Here is a 17,437-nt window from a genome sequence, read left to right on the forward strand (position 1 = left end):
TTGGAGAGGGCAACTGTGCTGGTTAGTTTTGTCAACTTGACACAAGTCAATGTCACCTGGGAAGAGGGGGCCTCCATTGAGAAAAATCCTCCATCAGATTGCTGTCAATTCTGTGAGAACATTTTCATGATGAAGGAATCATCTTTACCATCCAGCCCGTGGTGAGAGGTGCTACCCCAGGGAAGGCGGTCCTGAGTTGTATTGAGAGTAAGCTTACCAAGCATGGGAAAACAAGCCAGGAGGCAGCAGGCCTCCATGGCCTCTGCTTCAGTTCTTCTCCTCAGGTTCTGTCTTGGCTTCCCCCAGGCTTTATGCTGAAACTTTCCTTCCCAAGCTGCTTTAGGCTATGGTGTTTATCATTAGGAAAGTAAGTCAAATTGTCACTGTTCATAGGCATCCTGGTCTTATATGTAGAAAACCCAATACACCACCAGAAAACTATTTTAAAAAATTAAGTAAATTTAGTAGCAGGACACAAAGTCATCAAACAGAAATCAGCATCATTTTTATAAACCGGTAGCAGATAATTTGACCAATCAAGGGAGTGATTCGATTTAGAATAGCTGCTAAAGATCACGTAGAATGCATTTAGTCAGAAAAATGAAAGCTCTTCGTGAGAAAACTATTTTGATGAAGAATTCAAAGAGGACACCCATAAGCAGGAAGACAGCCTGTGTTTTGTGTTAGAAGAATAAATCCCATAAAGACACCCATAGAATAACCAAAACAGCAGGCTAGTGACATAAAAACAGACAAGTAAACCAGTGCAACAGAATGGAGAGCCTAGAAATAAACTCAGCCATGCTCTGTCAACTTAGTTTTGACAAAGGTGCTAAGATCAGGCATTGGCAAAGGACTATGTCCTCAAGAAACAGTGCTTGGAAAACTAGATGTTCATTTGGAGAGAGATAAAGCTAGGCCTGCATTTCTACCCGTGTCAAAAAAATCAGTTGGTTTAAATTGATTGAAGACTTTGTGCTAAAGAACTATAAAGCAACTAGACACAACAAAACAAAAACCAACCAACCAAACAAACAAAGAAAAATAAAACCAATCGAGGACATGCTTCAAGATACTGGAACTCGCAGGATTTATTTGAATAAGAGCTCAAAGCACAGGTATGAAGAAGCAGGACTGGATACATGGACTCACATCTAATCAGAAAGCTTCTGCCTAGCCAGTGTCAGAGGAATGACACTACCTACAAAGTGCTGTACAGTGTTACAGACCTTCTCTCTTTTTAGGAGGCAATATACAGCATTCATGAAGAACTGAAAGAACAAAACCATCAACAGCAAAACTAGCCCCCAGACCCTGACCCATGGATGACAGATGTCAATAGACATCTCTCAAGAGGAGATATACAAACATTTGACATGTTTATGAAAGAAACTCGGCGTTACTTGTCATCCGTAATGCATATGTAAAGAACCTCCCTTCAGGAAACATGGTTACATGAACAACAAACGGCAGCTGTGTTGATGAGGACATGAGGGAGAAGAAACGCTTGATAACATCATGGGGACTGGAAACCACAGTATGGAGGCATCTCAAAAAGTTAAAGGTAGAATCTCTACCCAATCTTATTGGCACTACCACCCTACTTGGCAAATATTCAAGGGATTCAAGTCAGTAGTTGAAGAAACTGCATCCTCTGCATCCTACAGCATTATCCATCACAGCCAAGACAGAGGGTCTATGTCACACGGTGCCCATTTTTACCGACTATAACAATTCTTCCTGGATCTCAAAAGTAAGATTATCTCCGACTCAATGAGTTTTCTATGATAAATACTGACTGTTGTAACTGACTCCTTGAAAGCCAAAAAGTATTTTTTGTCTTAATAGAATAAAACATTGAGATGGATTACTGGTCAACTATGAATTTACGGTTACTATTGTTTAGTCAATGCACACTATTGTTCTGGCTCCACCTCCCTGCCCCTGTTAGCCCCTATCGAGAGCTGGCAGATCTGGAGAGGGGAGGTGGTACAGGAATGGCCGGGGGCAGAAGAGACCTCAGACAGAGATGAGCCTGCTGAGAACAGACTCTTGGGAGACTGTTTCATTGAGATAGCTAAGTTTAATGGGGGTGAGTATAAAAGGTACTTAGACCTTTGAGGGGTGAGTAGGGGCTTTGGAGATGAGTGTACATCACTGGCTGGGCCCAGGATGGTGGGGGTGACTCATTTGCATAAGGAGGATGTCCAGGTGCTGCATGACGACATGATCCTATGATGAGAAAGGAAGGTTAACCTGACTACTAGGCTATGTGACTTCCTCTGGGGGTAAAGGTAGGGGTGCTGGGCTACCTGTGCTGGGTTATACAGGCCTAGGGTGGGAAGGGAGTAATCCTACTCCTGCCAATCTCAGCATGAGATTTCTGGGGTTTGGACATGCTTCAACTCACTCTTGCTCTGGGCAAGCACCCTATAGCTCCACTGCTGCCTGGCCCCACAGCACCCCTCATGGTACCTGACATTTTCATCATACCTCTTAGAGTCTAGGCAGTTCAATAATAGTGGCCAGTGTGATTGCCTACTGAAGTATTGGGAAACAAATGGGAAATCTCACAGCACAGGGGATGTTCATCCATCCAGCAGGCAAAAACAAGATAATGGAACCCAGGTCTAGACTCCTCTAATATTACTCAATCAAGGCAAAGTATTTATTGTCTTCTGCCTAGGAAGCTCCCAGGGGATGAAATATTGATTTAGGTGTTTTCTAGGCATGGGTGACTGTGTTGCTCTTCTTAATATATGATGAATTGTTTCTATGTGTGCCATTATGAGGCTGAAAAGCAAATTAAACAAGGTTATTTAATAAACATCAGATATAAACACTAAGCCTTATGCCCAGTTACTAGTGAGGGGTCATGAAAGTGCACGGGATGCACTGCTCAAACCCTGGTGTAGCTGCAGGCTTCCATTATCTACTGCAGACATGGGTTTTGCTGCATTCCATAAGACCTGCTTCATCTAATCTGTGAGTGGGATGGGGCGAGTCTGTGTGTTCTTCATAGTTAACTTGGGGAATCTCAAAGCCAGGAAGCTGAAGGCTCTGGGTACCCAAGGAGAACTTATAGTAGGCTGCAAGAGTTTGTAATGTGAAGAAAACACTGGTCCACTGGAGTTGAAGACCAGTTTGGGGACACGCTGAAGGATGGGGGGTGGGGTTGGGGGGAGGGCACAGAGGAAGCACTGTGCACTTGTTTCTCGGCTGAGATTCTTTGCTTTGTGTCTTTCCAAACATCCATACAATTCTCAGTATAGCGCGAGGCCACTCATTAATGCCTGGCATTTGCACATGCTCGATTTTTACTATTTTCTGTGGAAGACTCAGCAGAGAAACGCCTGTGAGCCCACTTCACTGCGAATGGAGACAACATTAGCAGTGTAGTGAATAGCTGGAGATAGTCCCTGAAGATACACTTCGTGATCCTGCCTCCAACCATGCCTCAGAGGGTGGCTCAATGGATTTTTTGTTTGGTTTTATGACAAAAATAATTCTGTCTTTGGTTTACCTAAATCAGTCTGTTAGATTTGCAACCCAACTAGGCTGTCTACTGTGTATTTCCTCCAAGTTGACTCAGTTTACATGACCCTCTTCGTGGCCACTGACATTGAATAAGGTGCTTTCGTGGGACATAGTCAATGTATTTTAAATGTAGGAGCGTTAAGTAGATCAGAACTCCCAGATCCATAATTTAAGACCAAACCATCCCCAGCACAACTCAAACTCAGTTTAAGTTGACATAGGAGCAACTCTGGTGGGAAATGGAGGATTCCCTGGGGAATCTTATGGATGCACTAAATTGCCATAAAAGCTGCCAGGAGCCACTAGAGATTTAGATAGGAGGACCTGTGCTCTTTGCACCATAACCAGCTGTGTCACCTGCTCAGTTTTTGAACACCAATCTGTTTTGTTTTTGAATCTTTCAGTGCTGAAAATCGATGACTGGAGGGAAAAGTTCTAACTTGAACCGCACCCCCAGCAAGTCAAGCACTCTTCTTTCTGTACAAGGTAAGGGGGAAAGTATTTATTTTCCAGCTCAAAGGAGCTGTTTACTTACGAATTAAGCTTACAGATGGTACTTGTTGATCAGAACTTCTCCCCATACCTTGGGTTCAATTGTTCAAGGACAGGAACCTGCGAAATCATGACTCAAGGGTGTTCTTTTCGTCAACAAATGCACAAAGGGAGTCCCCCTTCAAAAGGAAAAGTGTAAACTTTTACACCCTATCATATTTGGATTTTGGGTGTGATCTTTGGTGGAACACTTGGCACCTGCACAGTGGCCTTAAAGTTCCCTCAGCTTAGCTAGCTCTCTTGTGGCTCCAAAGCAAAAGCTCGGCCTTCAGTCAGTCCCACCTCTCAGTACTTCAATTCTATGGCTACTTTAGAAGGCGTGGCAAAAGCACCTGCTCCGGAGCTTCCCTTGAACCTCCCTCCAACTCTCATTTTAAGGGAGTTGCTCCGCCAGTTTCCTATCTATTCCAAGTGTGCTTTATGAGATCCGGTTTCAATTCCCCTGTGGTAGCTCCCAGATCCCGTTACAATTCCCCCGAGCTCCTTGTACCTGTGAGGGAGAGAGAGAACCAAGTGCGGGCAACAGGCTACCCAAGGTCTGGTTACTCCGGGCAACCCGGGGCTCGGTGCAACGCCTCGGTGCGCTCTGTGGCCCGCGAGCGCCGCGGCCCCTTTAAGAGCCGGGCCCAGGCTGGCCCGCGGGCCGAGGGAGCCCAGAGCGCCGCGCGCGTCGGAGGAGTTGGGAGCCGGCGCAAAAGTTTCCTCCCAACTCTGGCCCCGCGCGCCGCCGCCGCCGCCGCCCACTCCAGCCCGGGGCCTGGGGCCGGCCCTGCCACGGTCGCCAGGGCCACCGCCAGAGGCAGGGCCGGGCCGGGCCGCACCCGCAGTTTCACTTTGGCGCGTGGAGCCTCCGCCTGCGCCCGGCCGACCCTCCGCGTCCCCGCGTCTTCGCGCCCGCGTTCCCGCCCTCGGCCTCCCGTGGGGCTGCAGGGGAGCAGCCGTGGGTCCCGGTCCCGGAGGCACGCGCGGGACAGCGTCGTGTCCGCCCCACGTCCCTCGACGGAGGGGCTGTGCCCGGGGGCCAGGCACCTGTTCGGCCCAGCCCCGCGCGGGAGCCCAGGGCCAGGATGAAAGTGACAGTGTGCTTCGGGAGGACGGGCATCGTGGTGCCCTGCAAGGACGGCCAGCTGCGGGTCCGCGAGCTCACCCAGCAGGCGCTGCAGCGGTACCTGAAGACCCGGGACCAGGTGAGGGGCGCCGCAGGGGGCGAGCATGGGGCGCGACCGCCGCGGGGCTCACTTAGTAAGTGTCCTAGGCCACGCACCTGCCCGGTGCCCTGGACCAGGTGGCGCTTTTTATGGGGCTCAGATCACCCCCAGCGGCTGGTGAGCGCTGCCTGCAGCCACAACTTTTGCAGGATACTAATTTAAGGGACCCAATTAGCCCTGTCTTGCTGGAGAAGAAATGGCGGCATCTCACTCACTTGAGGGGGTCCTTACACCTCCGCCATCCGGGGCCTACTCCCAAGTCCACACACCCAGTCTGTTCTGTAAGGTAGCCCCAGGTGTTTGAGTAGCGGGGGTCCAGAACCTACTTGTGGGGACACTGTGAGGTTACTCTGTGCTGCTCACCTGAAGTGTGATTTCTGACCAAGTCCCGCCTTAAGGAGGCTCCTTGGAGTTTGAGCATTGATTGGCTCAAGAAACACCTCCAAAGTTATAGCTATTGGTGCTTTGAGAGTTCTCAGCTTGATGGGAGGTCTCCCGGTGACTTGGGCAGGAGGTGCTCCAGGTGGGGATGCTGCCCTTATGCCAGCTACTGCACTGGGGTGTATTCAGCTGAATGCCACAGTTTCTATGAGTCATAGCTAATGAGAATGGTTATAGTGGGCTCTGGGTTACTCCCAAAGTGAGGCTGACCCACTGTTCTGCTGCTCAAGTTAGGAATAAGTAACAGCCAAAAGCTAGCACACAAGTGGCAGGACTCCAGCACTCTGGTCAGGCGTCTGGGTGACTTGTGAGAGTTCTGGTTTCCTCTATGGAACCTCTAAATGAACTCTCTAAAAAGCACCTTTAAAATTGTTTCAGTTCGTCCATGGCCTGTTTCGTATGCTTCAACTACCTCTCGAACAGATAAGCCACAAACTCTTGTTTTAGTAGACAAACTCTTGTTTTAGTTCTTTTAGTATTTGTTCGCATAATGTTCGTTGTAAACTATAGTCAGCAAGTTAGTCCAATCTTGAGATGAAAAACTGTAATTTTAATGTCACATATGTTATCCAAAGTATAGAAATCACTTTTCTTTTTCCAAGTACATAGTTTAGAATTTTTAAATTACATATATTCATTTAATATGTGTATGGAGGGTACATGTATACTACTGTACATATGTGGAGGGCAGAGAACTACTTGCCCAGGTTGGTGCCATGTGGATGGAGATCAACATAGGTCTTCAGGCTTGGTGCCAAGAACCATTACCCACTGAGCCGTTTTGCCACCCCGACGTATTTAGTTTAGAGATCTAAGGAACACCAGTTCTTCCTATACTTCACCTAAGAATTAGTGTACAGAAGGAAGACTTTTGATGGGTACATGTATATTTTACTTTGAACAGTCGAGAATTGGAGGTTAGAGAGATGGCTCAGCAGTTGAGAGTACAGATGTTCATGTAGAGGTCCAGCACTCACATCTGGTAGATCCAACACGTGTGCATTTGTGTGTGTGCACCCCCACACTTCAAAAAAGGGGGGGGAATGGGAAGAGGTAGAGTGAAAGTCCTAAGGAGTTACACATATTCTTTAGATTGTATTCTTCACAACAGAGTTGAAGGAGGGGAAAGATTTAAGATGCGTATAAATCGAGGTATCAATCTAACCCAATGAGGGTTTTGCTTAGATTTGGTTTTTGCTATTGCTACATTGGTGTACTGTTTATTTCATATGATTCCATTAAAAATTGGGATTTGACCAAGTAAACAGTTATCTTTGAAATCATATTTTACTGGCTTATGAAAATCGATTAAGGTTAGCAGTAACAATATAGTCTACACAAATTATTAGAGTAGATTTCACGGAAGAATTGTTTACTGAGGTGATAAATTTATCTTTTAATTCATTAGCAATAATGTATGTCCTCTAATCTTGTACATTGAGAAATTTACTGTAAGTGTAGAAATATGTTGTACAGAGGTAATCTACAAGCATATAAATAATCATTAAAAAAATGACCACTGATCTTTAATGGATTGTAGTTAGACCTTAAAAGGTGTTAAAAAGCCATTGCTACTCTAAACTGGAAGCATAATTTATATCATAGAACTCAATGTAATTGCTTTGATCAGGTTACTGTTATTTCGGGATATTACATTTTTCTGTGTTTGCATTTATATATTAGTAAATGTGACATTTAAAGGTCACCCAAAGCTTATGAATCTCTCTCTCTCATTTTTGAGTTTTAAAATTTCAATTTATGTGGAAAATGATGTTTTCCTCTTCTCTAAACATTCTCTTCTTTCATTTTAAGGAATATTATAAGAATAAGGCTTAACTAATAATTAGTGGTTGGAGTGTAACTTGAAATGTCAAGAAACACTCTGAAAAACTCTATGCATTTATCCATTGAATTAAAAAAATAGTGGAGGAAGAACAGTACTGTTAAAATACAATTTGTGATGAATTCACTTTCTACAAGCCAGGAAGAGAGATTTAAAGAGATGCAATGGAAGAGAAACCTGGTGGGGACGTGAATGTTTCTCCCAGAGTTCTGAATAATCTAGACAGGAGAAAGGCTTCAAGACAGATGGAAGTTGTAGTTTCCAAGGGCTGAAGTGAGTGGAGCCCAAGGAGGTCCTTCTAGATGTTGTAGCCAGTATTACAGAAGGGACACCAAAGCAAGCTGGAATTTGTGGTATGTTGGAACCAGCTGAGTCAACATAAGATAAGGGTAGAAGTAGGTGAGATGCTGAAAGAACAGGAGGAGCTTTGGGGGAAGGCTTTAATTTGCTCTGAGCTGGGGAGCGTTAAGTTTCCTGTTCCTACTGGGTGACTCCCACGTTGGAGGTGAAGTTAACAGCGGGATAGAATTATGGGATGGCTTATCTTTGGATCCTGGTACTATATCAGTGTCTTGGGCACTAAATCCAATTTAGCGAAGTAGTTTGTAGAGGAGATTGTCTCCTTAAGCAGTCAAGGTGTGGATCAGTGAGTAATTAGTTAAATTTATCATCAAAATTACATGTCACAGGTGAATGGATAATTGAACTGTAACCCGTAGTCCTGTCAACCCTGGCTGATTATCACTTCTAATTCTTACATATAGCATTTAAAGCAAGACAGGTATCTGAATTCCCTTTACCAAGATTTTAATCAAGATTTTAAGTGTGGTGTGGACCTTGGGCACAGGTATTATAAAGAGCACCCCAATGCCTAGACTTATCTATCACTAATCTCTTGGAACTGGTGAACTGAAGACACTGTGTTATAGATGTCTATATATAGCCTTTAATTATAGCAAGCCAACTTTCCTCTCTTGCCAACCAGAATAAATTCTTCTAGAAGATGCTTGTTATTAAGGTGAGCATATATACATATATTTGGTGAGTTGGATGAGTTGAAATGAATAAAACACCATAGAATAAGGACGAAGAGGGGTGTGTGGCGAGGAGGTGAATTAGTTAGTTGGATAGTGGGCATGGGATTTTTTTTTAAAGCTGATGTATATATCTCACTGTATATATGAGTAACCATTGTAAGTGAAGGTAACTTTAGTAGGCTTTTCAAAATGAATTTTCTTTTTCTGTATTTAGACATCTTGAATAATTTGTTCTCCAAGTTAACATTTTCCCAGAGCTAGAAAGTTAGATAAGACTAATTCCATCCTCTGATTAATTGTGGCATCAGCATCTAAGTGAATTTATACAATCATGAGATCTGTAGTAGCATTGTGTGACCAGCCTAGAGGAATAGCTAGAACTCTTTAATTTCTGAACTTTTCTGCCTTTGATGCCTCTTTGTCTGAATTGATCTTATGGTTTTTGGATAAACAGATTAGACTCAGCCTGAATTTGTAAAGCATTTCCTAATTTGCAGAGTCTGATTTACTTGTGGTTCCTAACTTCTGCTCAGTTCTCTGCTTCTCTGATATGTGGCTATGTGATATTCTTTACAGCACCCAGGGAGGCTGCCTCCCCATCAGCAACGCACATGCTCTAACTTAGTCTGGGGCCTGCCATTGGACTGGCAATGTATTGCAAACAGGGCTCGGGGACTTTTATGAAGTTCCTCTTAGGGTTATATTTTCCTATTGTGTAAGAATTTTGAGATTTCATATACAATTCCAGAGTTCGGTCTTCTTTTAGAGCAAACCAATAGAGGCTCTGACAACACTGGGCTTTTCTTTCCCATCAGGCAGCCACTCGTTATCAATCAGACACCCCTGTTCTCTTTAGAAGGAATTACTAATGCTCCAGGGTCCATTATCACATAGCCAATTGTAAGGCTCAGTTTTGATTATCATGCTTAAATATTTGTTTTTATTTTTGTTTACTTAAAACTTTGCACTATATTTTAATTTGGTGTATACCCATACATGTATATGTATGTACGTGTATATGCATGGGTGCACATGTACCACAGTATGTGTGTGGAAGTCAGAAGACCACGCCCAGGAATTGGTACTCTCCTTCCATCATGTAGGCACCTGGAATTGAACTGAGGGAGATGGTTGCACCTCTGTCTTGTGAGGCATCTCACTATCCCTTCTTTTATTTTCTTATGGGTCACTTAATACATTGCTGCCATTTGTCTGAGCCACTGGCAGGCATGTGGGTTTTTCCTATGGGCCTTCTCTTCCTTAACTGTCTTTCTTCCTCATTTTCCTCTATGCTCCATCTCTCTCTCTCTCTCTCTCTCTCTCTCTCTCTCTCTCTCTCTCTCTCTCTCTCTCTTAAACACACAACCCTTTTGTGTTTAATCTAGAGACTTTCTCAAACTGCTTGTTAGCTGTGCTCTGGCCCACCACTTAACTTCATTAGTGCTCTTCTAATCACTGTGTGTGTGTGTGTGTGTGTGTGTGTGTGTGTGTGTGTGAGAGAGAGAGAGAGAGAGAGAGAGAGAGAGAGAGAGAGAGAGAGAGAGGAGAAAGAGAGAGGAGAAAGAGAGAGGAGAAAAAGAGATAGAAAGAGAGAGAGGAGAAAGAGAGAGAGAGAGGAGAGAGAGAGACAGAGAGAGACAGACTGAACTACAACCCCAGTTTGAAGCATCCAGTGCTGACCTCAGAAGGCTTAATCAGTGAAATATTCATTCCCAGGCTTTTTGTTCCATAGATCCCATGTGAGGAACTTGGGCAAATGGTAATGTCATATTTTCATGAGACTGTTTTCCAAAGGGATTGATAGTTAATGTCTCAGAAATCTGTTGGTAATCAGAGCCTCAGGCTTCCCTTGGAAAGTCTAAAGCAGGGTGGTCCAATAGAGACTTTGGGGGTTGTAGATGTTGTATATTTGTGTCTGCTGGGGCCTTTCTAAGGTCATATGACTATAAAAAAAGTTTAGTTGTAGCTAGTGGAACCAAGAAATAGGAGTTTAAATTTTGATCAGCATTCAATGGCCTCATGTGGCGTAACCAAGTAGACAGCTATGTTCCTCTGATGTTACCCTGTGTTCTGTTTAAAGAACACCATCTAAAACTCAGAAGGCAGGTGTCAAAACCTTGCTGGTCTTACAGATGTTGCTGCTTCATTTTGTTGGGAATTGTACCATTAGGAGGGATCTTCACTTGCTCTTGGGTAAGCCCAGGTGGTAGATGAAGATATGCATCCTTTATTCCAGCTAACAGGTAATCCTGGGCAGGAAGAAGCAATGAACAAAACACCTGGATAAGTGAGATCTTCCCTGCATTGAATACTTTCCATAGCTATTCTTCTTGGGTATTCTCAATCTCTTAGCCTACCCTTTCACCTTCCTGTTAACTTTAGTTTGCTACAGGACTGAGCTAGGACAACTCCTCCTCTCTGTTTATCCCATGGCAAGATCTTCCAGTCACATGGCTCCAGTCTGAACCTCTCTGTGCCTCTTTAATGTTTTTCACGTGGATGTCCAGTGAAGTCACACACTGAATGCATGCCACAGACTGAATTCCCAATTTCCTGTTCATGTTCATCTCTCCCATAGCCTAACCCAGTTGTTAAAGGGCCACACCACCTTTACAGCTATGCCAGTCAGGAATTGTCTTCCTCGGTAGTTCCTTTCCTCTAATGACCACAGCCTCTAGTGACCTACCTGCAAGTGGCCAACCTGCAAGTTCTTTTGACTCTGGCATGACAGAATACTCAGAATCTGATCTCCCTTCTCCATCTTTCCTTTAGCATACTGATGTTTGCTTTATATTTTTATTTTAAATTCTCTGTCTCTGTCTGTCTGTCTGTCTGTCTCTCTGTCTCTCTGTCTGTCTCTCTCTCTCTCTCCCCTCTCTCACTCTGAGTGTGTGTTTCATCAGGATCCATCCATTTTATCCTTTGAGATAAAGACTCTTATTGGACTCTGGGCCTTGCTGATCAGGCTGGGCAGGCTGACCAATGAACGTACCTTTCTGCACTGGTATTCAAACATACATCTCCACATAGACCGTTTATATGTGGGTGCTGGGGATCAAACTCATGTTCTCCTGCTTGTGTGTCAAGCACTTTACCAGCCCAGCTATTACTCCAGCCTTTTTATTTTTGGTATGTTTGCCATGTCACTACTACACTCTTCACTCTTAAGCTAAGGTGGCCATTTATAATTTTATCAGATTGTGCCATTGTTTTATTCCAGTTTCACTGATGGCTTCTATGTCTCTGAGACAGCCTATAGGGTGCTATGTGACCTAGATGCCAACGCAGAAGAAATGCATTAGCACAGCAGGTATGAGATTGCTATTCTCAGAAGATTTTCATCCAAAGCTAAGCCCTTAGATTTGTGGAGGGGTCCCAACTGTTCACTACAGGAATGGCGTATTGGCTAAGATTATGTAGAACATACAGCTTGTGCAGAATGCCTAGCCTTTGTTTTCTTAGTAGGGTATGTGTGCTGGAATTTTCATATATGTTAAGCAGAGGGGGTCTTTATGTCGAGCTCAGGAGAGTAATGAATGTCATTGGTAGGCAACACTTCATCTGCGTGTGGTGGGAACTCATTACTGAAGGCACATCATCTAGATTGGAGGATCTTTGCAGCTTGTTCCTAGGCTCCTCCTGACCTCTTACTTTTTCTTTTGCAAAATTTTCTCTATGTTTCTCACTGATAAATCATAAGCATGTACATGGCAACATATGGAGTCCAAGTCGACTTTGTGAATCATGGAACCTGGATATGCTGTGGACTCTGACATATATTCTTGTACTTCTCCATCACCATCCTCTGTCCTCCATCCAGTTCTTACTCTGCCCCAGCCTCACTGGTCTTTTTGCATATTGTCAAGCTTTCCAGACAGATTCCACTTCAGGTGCTGCTTTCTCTGAAATATTTTCTCCTGGTTACATATCTGTCTACTTTCATATTCTTTCCATTTTACATGTATCCTGAAGGCTTCTTGACTATCCCATTCATAACTATCCCATTCATAATTCATAATTATAACCCACCCAACCTCTCCCTCCCTCTCTCTCTCTCTCTTTCTTACACACCACACACACACACATACACTTTCTCTTTGAGTCTATACACAAAACCTCATCCCTTTCTACTATTCTATTTACCAAATGCATTATCCACTTGCAATGGAATATTCAGTTTAATAAATAGAAACCTTTGTCTATTTCATTCATTGCTATCTCATAGAAGAATGCCAGGTACATAGCAAGCTGTTTATAAATTCTGTTTGATTTATTGTTTTATTGTGTATCCATTATTATCCATTGCAGTTACCTCCTCCTTTATGCCAATGACCAAATATTCCAAAACATAATTTGGTAGGGTTAGAATTTGGACCAAGCATATAATTTGGTGTGATAGTTTTCTAGGTCTTGGATATTTAGGAATGTGTCTTCTTTCATGTACTTAATGGCTTCAGCTAAGTAGACTGTCTAGCTGGCAGCATCACCTCCCTGGCTATCTATCTATCTATCTATCTATCTATCTATCTATCTATCTATCATCTATCTATCTATCTATATGTCTTAGGCCTTGGTTCTTGCTACCCACTGAGTTTCTTGTGTTTTTTTATGTCGTTCTTCTCAAGACCCGAGTTTTCTTACAAGTTTCTTCTTATGATCTATGTAACAAAATGGCAATTGAAGGCTACAAAGAAAACAATAGGCAACAGGGTATTCATAAAGCTTCAATAGGCATATTCTTACTTCTGTACTCCATTAGTTAAAGCCTATCATAGGTCCAACCTCAAATCAAGAGAGAGAATTCCACCAGGAGCTAAACACCAGCACACATGCTCCATCAGACTGTTGCCACACCATATGGTGATGAAGATGTGAGGATCAAGAGACGTGAGCATCATTTAGTCTTTCTGCCTTTATAAAATTTGCAGCCAGATTTGTCTGCTGAGAAACAATATAGTGAAGGCTCATCGGAATGGAAGATATTGAAGCTGATTGGAAGGACAATGAAGAGGCAGCAAAGTGGTTGAGGGAGTTACAAAAAGTTGAGGGAAGGCCATGAAAGAAGTTTATTGCAAAAACTAACTTGGGCCAGGTTGTGAAAAACATTGGGGACTGCCCTGAAGGATTTGAATGCTTTCAGTTATCTTCTATATTAGAAAGTTACACATATTTCACTCAGTCTAATCAGTCTAAATTACTTGTTTGAGTTTAAAGTATGGAGCTGCTTCAGTTTGGCAGTGGGCTTGATAAAATAGAGTCACCTGGGAAGAGTTAGTCTCAGTGAAGGATTATGTAGCTAGTTTAGTCCTGGGGCATATCTGTGGGGAATTATCTTGATTATGTTAATCAAAGTGGGAAGAACTGTTCTTACTGGGGAGGTGGGCACCATTTTCTGAAAGGCATCCTCGATTGCATAGTAATAGAAAAAGTGAGCTGAGTACAGGCACGCGTGCATTAATTCAATGCTCTCTGCACTTGATCTTGGATGTAAGTAATGTGACTAGCTGCTTCACGTTCATCCATCTTGTCTTACCCTGTAATGATAGTGTAAAGCTTGAAATTGGGACCTGAATAAACCCTTCACCTCTTAAGTTGTTTTGTCAGGGTATGTTTTGTCACAGCAACAGGAAATGAAACAGATAATTATATAATGAGTTAAATATCTATGTTAAGAGTGTATCACATCGTTTGTTACATAGGTTTTCACACTTTCCCTAGCTAAGCTATTCTCAATAAGGCCATCAAGACCTGGTGGCTTAAACTCAGGTAATTTTTAGTTTCTATTGATGGTGCCCCACCCTTTCAGACTCCCCCTTAATTGTTTAGGATTTTGAAATTTTAATTTAGCCTTCATAGATACCCACCTTCTTACATGCTGTTGCCTACAAAGCTTGTTCTCAGTCTCATTTATACCATTACTTTACCTGATCACAAATGTATACTTCTAGCTCTGAGGTTATTTTATACCTAACATCTCCCTGCCTCTAGATGTTGATGAGTGTGCCACATTCAGTAGAATCCATCCTCATCTCCAGGAACCTGCCTGCCGCCAGTCTGCTTTCTCCTGTTGCTCTACACATGGGTCCAAGGTATACCTGCTTGTACTCTTCAGAAACCTTGAAATCCTTCATTTCATGATGAATTAAGCTCCTTCATCCTATATCATATGTTAACTGATTGCCATGCTCCTTTATAGTGTGCCTCTTGGATTTGCTTTCTCTGCCACCCCATTTCACATTTCTTCTGTGGTTAATAACAACAGACCATTAACCATCCCCTCTGTTTCTAGCAGCTCCTAACCCCTCTAATCATTCTCCACCGAGGACTCTATTGTTTAAAGTTAATGACCTCAGCAGCCCTGTTAGCAGTATTTAATGGTTCTCTACTTTTCAGCGAAAACCCCCAATAAATACCGACCATTCTGAAGGGTAGAGCCTGGCTCCAGCCTCTTCTTTCTAGGATCCCCTTCTGCTGTTTCCCCTTTGCTGTCACATGTCTGAGCTTCCAGAACTTCCTATATTTATGAGTTAATTTAGTAAACATACCAGAATCAGAGCAAGTTATGTCACCAAGGGATTCTCCTCCTGGGTGACAGGATGTGGGTACTGGCTCACACAGTCCCTACCCGCTGCTGCTTTGAGTTTCAGAGCTCCCCATAGAGTCCCCACCTGATGCCAAGAGATGAACACAGAGTCTGGAAACACTCTTGAGTCTTGAGGCTTGGCCTTGTAGTAGCAGATCTCACTTTTACTGGGGAAACTGGCTGTGGGTACTGGGCGTGAGGGACGTCCTGTATGGCTACGGTTGGGTAGCTAGGCAGGCTGTGCAACGTGCCTGCAGTCTTTTTGTTTTTCATGCTCTCTTGTGGGATAGACAAGAACAGGGAGTGTGTCTTGTTTATTTTCCTGTCCCTACATTTAGCACAGAATCTGATGCACAGAGTGGATACTAAAAAAAATGCTTACAAAATTATACCAACCTTTACAATTCTTTCTTTTTATAAAAGTGAGGGCGACCTTGTCGTCAGCACAGTGTTTATAAGTTTGAAATTATTATATGTGGTAGCATCTTTTTCCTGAAGTCTAAATGCAACTTTTCTCTTGATTATCTTCAAATGCCTCATCATATCCGCATTTGCTGTAGGCAGTCGTTTGAGGCCCATTATATCTGCTGCACTGATTGTCTTAAATAACAGCTTCACATACTGACAGGTTGACTCACTTCTCTGAGTTTTGAGACTGAGTGCTTTGCAGTTCTGATTTCAAGTGAAGCAACATCATAATGATTTTTTTTTTGTGAACACAGGTGCAATGCAATCTCATATTTGAGCAATGTTTGATTTTCAGCATTGTATCCATTAATTTCATGTTGATTTTTTTGGAACAGTGCTGAATTTCATCAGTTTTGATGGTTTATCTTTAACAGACATGATATATCTATCTTGGGGGTTGCTAAAATTAGGTCTGTCTCCTGTTGCTGGGCTCAGCCAGCTTTCTGATTGCAGGACTCTCACTTTGTATTGTGCTATGATGCAATTGCAGGGTATCATGAGACAGGCTGGTTAGAAAGGTTTTACTCTCAATTTGGCCCCTATCAGATTCAGTGCCAAGCATTCTTCAGATAAGAAAAGCCAATGTTGCTCTTTTTTTTTTTTTTTCTTCCCGGTGAGGGCATTAAACTCCTATGGTGGTCTGGGACCAAGTTAGTGTGAAGGCAGTTGATAGAAGGGTGCCTTCAAGTCTTGGCTTATCTCTCAGCAAGAAGAGAGGAGCCATGCTCAGAGCTGCCTCATTGCCTGGTTTGGTAGAATGAAAGCTATGGGGAATTCCAGCCACAGATTTCTGATGCTTATATTGGTATGACAGATGACCTCTAAATGTTGACCTCTAAACAGTAATGGGAGCTGGTCTGTTTTTGCTGAGGACTGGAGAGTTATGGGGTCCCTGCCTTTAGAAGGAAGGGAAATAACCTTCATCTCTTAAGCCTGTATCATACAAAAGCTTTGTATTCATGAGACCTCTGTTGGGTCTCCACAGAGGAGATGTTCAGTGACAGTCATCTATAGCAACCCAAAAGTCAGTTTGCTGGGTTAGGAGAAGTCAAGACAGAGAACAACATTGGGTCACACAAAATATTTTGTGCTTGAGATATAGGTTGATACAAACCCTGGAAAGCTAATGGAAAGAAAGGCCAGAGCCAGGAGTGTAACTGAAGATTGCTGTATGATTTAGGACCTGAGGGTGGTAGGTAGAGGGAACTTGGCTTTGGGCAAGGGAAGTAGGGAGCTGAGCACTTTTTGCTCTGGGAGCCTAAGGACTTTGAGGAATGCTTGGACAGGGGAACAGAATGGGAAGAGCACACAAGGCAGCCTCCTCTCTCCCAGGGGGCTAGTATTTGTTTTCCTTTTTGAGATGGGGTGTCACTGTAGCCCAGGCTGGCTTTGAAATCAGGACAATCTTCCTGCTTCAGCCTCCTGGGTGCTGAGAGTACAGGTGTGTTACCTCCTCAAGAGGTGGGAATTTTTTGTTTGTTTTGGAGAAGTAGGAAAGAAGAGGGCATTTTCTTAGGGTGCTTGTCTGAGGGAGTAGTAAGCACCAGGCAGTACACAGCCACACGTCCTTTGTTGTGACCAGCTAAAGAGGAGTCAACCCTTCTATGCTGGATGGTGAGCTCTTTGACGTACTTTTCTGCACTGATAGCTCTAGACTTGAGGAAGGAGCTGACACTCTGAGGGGAGAGGGGAAAAGGGGAGTGGGGAGCCTGGCTCAGGTCTGGCCATGGGAGCCGAGCTGAGTAGAAGTGACAGGTGAGCAAATGAG

The 17,437-nt window shown here is 43.5% G+C and overlaps 1 protein-coding gene across 1 annotated transcript in view; it reads left to right on the top strand.

Moving 5' to 3' along the window:
* The first annotated feature begins 4,799 nt into the window (after positions 1–4,799).
* The window catches only part of Pard3b (par-3 family cell polarity regulator beta), a 1,032,172-nt gene continuing 1,019,534 nt past the window's right edge, over positions 4,800–17,437 (top strand). Inside the window, exon 1 of the mRNA XM_021162850.3 lies at positions 4,800–5,276. Within this exon, the coding sequence (XP_021018509.1) occupies positions 5,157–5,276 (120 nt within the window). The 5' untranslated portion in view covers positions 4,800–5,156. The remainder of the gene's footprint in view (positions 5,277–17,437) is intronic.

The sequence above is a fragment of the Mus caroli genome, unplaced genomic scaffold (genome assembly GCF_978045245.1).
Source record: "Mus caroli unplaced genomic scaffold, Mus_caroli_1 scaffold_1, whole genome shotgun sequence".
Classification (NCBI taxonomy): domain Eukaryota; kingdom Metazoa; phylum Chordata; class Mammalia; order Rodentia; family Muridae; genus Mus; species Mus caroli.